A 1,254-nucleotide genomic window follows, 5' to 3' on the forward strand; every position below is an offset into this window, starting at 1 on the left:
CCTGGCGGCTGGAGCCGATGGCAGGACCTCCAGAGGCCACGGTCCGAGCGGGCGAGGGAGGCCCACACGGTCAGGACCTTCCCGACTCGGCTCCTCTGCCTGAGCCGACGGCAGTGAGGCCCCAGGGATGATGGGATCACAGGTCACCTCTGGCCCAGCGGGCCTCTCCCTGTGAGGCCTCGGGAAGGCCGCCTCAGCTCTCGCTAGCGCGTCTCACACACAAATGGAAGCGTGGGGACAGCCCGCGCCCCAGCCTTGGGACTCCTGTGCCCCCCCCCCCCGGAGGGATGAACACACAGACTTAGGTCTTAGTGTATGAGGGATGGAAAGTCCCTAGAGAAAGGATTCCACTGTAAGTCCAGCTGGAACTCTAAAAAGCAGGATCCTGAACCCAGCGCAGGCCCCCTCCCTGCCCGCTGAAGGCAGCCCCCGGGCCAGGCCCTCGGAACCAGGCCGCCTGGGCTGTCTAGGGGACTGACGTCTCCCCATCGAAGGAGCAGGTGACACCACCTGGCTGGTCAGCCCGTGGGAGGCACTGAGAACTGAGCAAGGGGACCCAGCCTCAGGGAACCAGACCCGTGAAAACGTCACCTGGGAAGGAGAGAGCTCGGGGGTGTTTTTAACTTGTGACCAAGGAACCGACGGCCTGTCAGGACCCCGCCCCGCAACAGCGCCCGGCCCGGGAGCCGCTACCTTCAGGTGCACGGCGGCCGAGCCGATCAGCAGCAAGGAGTCTCCGTCCCAGACGTCCACCTGCAGGCTCTGCACGGCCAGGTAGCGGGTGAACCAGCGCCGCTCCCCGGGCCTCAGGAACCCGGGGTCCACCAGGTACCTCAGCTGGAAGCCCGGAGGCCCTGTTCCGAGAGGCCCCAAGTGAGTCCAAACGCAAGGGGTCCCTTCTCATCCTCACACTGTGAAGCGGTTCCTGCTCTGATCATGCTAGTTCCTGCTTCCGTCACAGCTAAAGTTTAATAAACACGTTAATCAAAGACGTCATCAAGTCCAAATTAACACGTGAAGGTACACTGCTTTCCAACACGTTCAACAAACTCCTCCCAAACGAAGACTGATGCTTCCCCGAGTCCTGGGGATCAGGCCACGCGGGGCGACAGGGCCCCACGGCTGCAGGAGTCACGCTCAGGCTCAGGAATCAGGGAGGAGTCAGTCAGCATCTCCTGTCAAAGCTGCACGTCACTCACACACGCAGAGCTCAGCACACGCCAGCGGAGACCAGAACCACCGCCACCGGCCCCA

At 63.1% G+C, this 1,254-nt stretch overlaps 1 protein-coding gene across 1 annotated transcript in view; it reads right to left on the reverse strand.

Annotated features, from left to right (window-relative positions):
• NPHP4 (nephronophthisis 4) overlaps positions 1 to 1,254 on the reverse strand; it is a 98,379-nt gene that overhangs the window by 44,164 nt on the left and 52,961 nt on the right. The window contains 1 exon segment of the mRNA XM_014546192.1: positions 694 to 854. Within this exon segment, the coding sequence (XP_014401678.1) occupies positions 694 to 854 (161 nt within the window).

This window comes from Myotis brandtii, unplaced genomic scaffold, assembly GCF_000412655.1.
Source record: "Myotis brandtii unplaced genomic scaffold, ASM41265v1 scaffold434, whole genome shotgun sequence".
In the NCBI taxonomy this organism is placed as follows: Eukaryota; Metazoa; Chordata; class Mammalia; order Chiroptera; family Vespertilionidae; genus Myotis; species Myotis brandtii.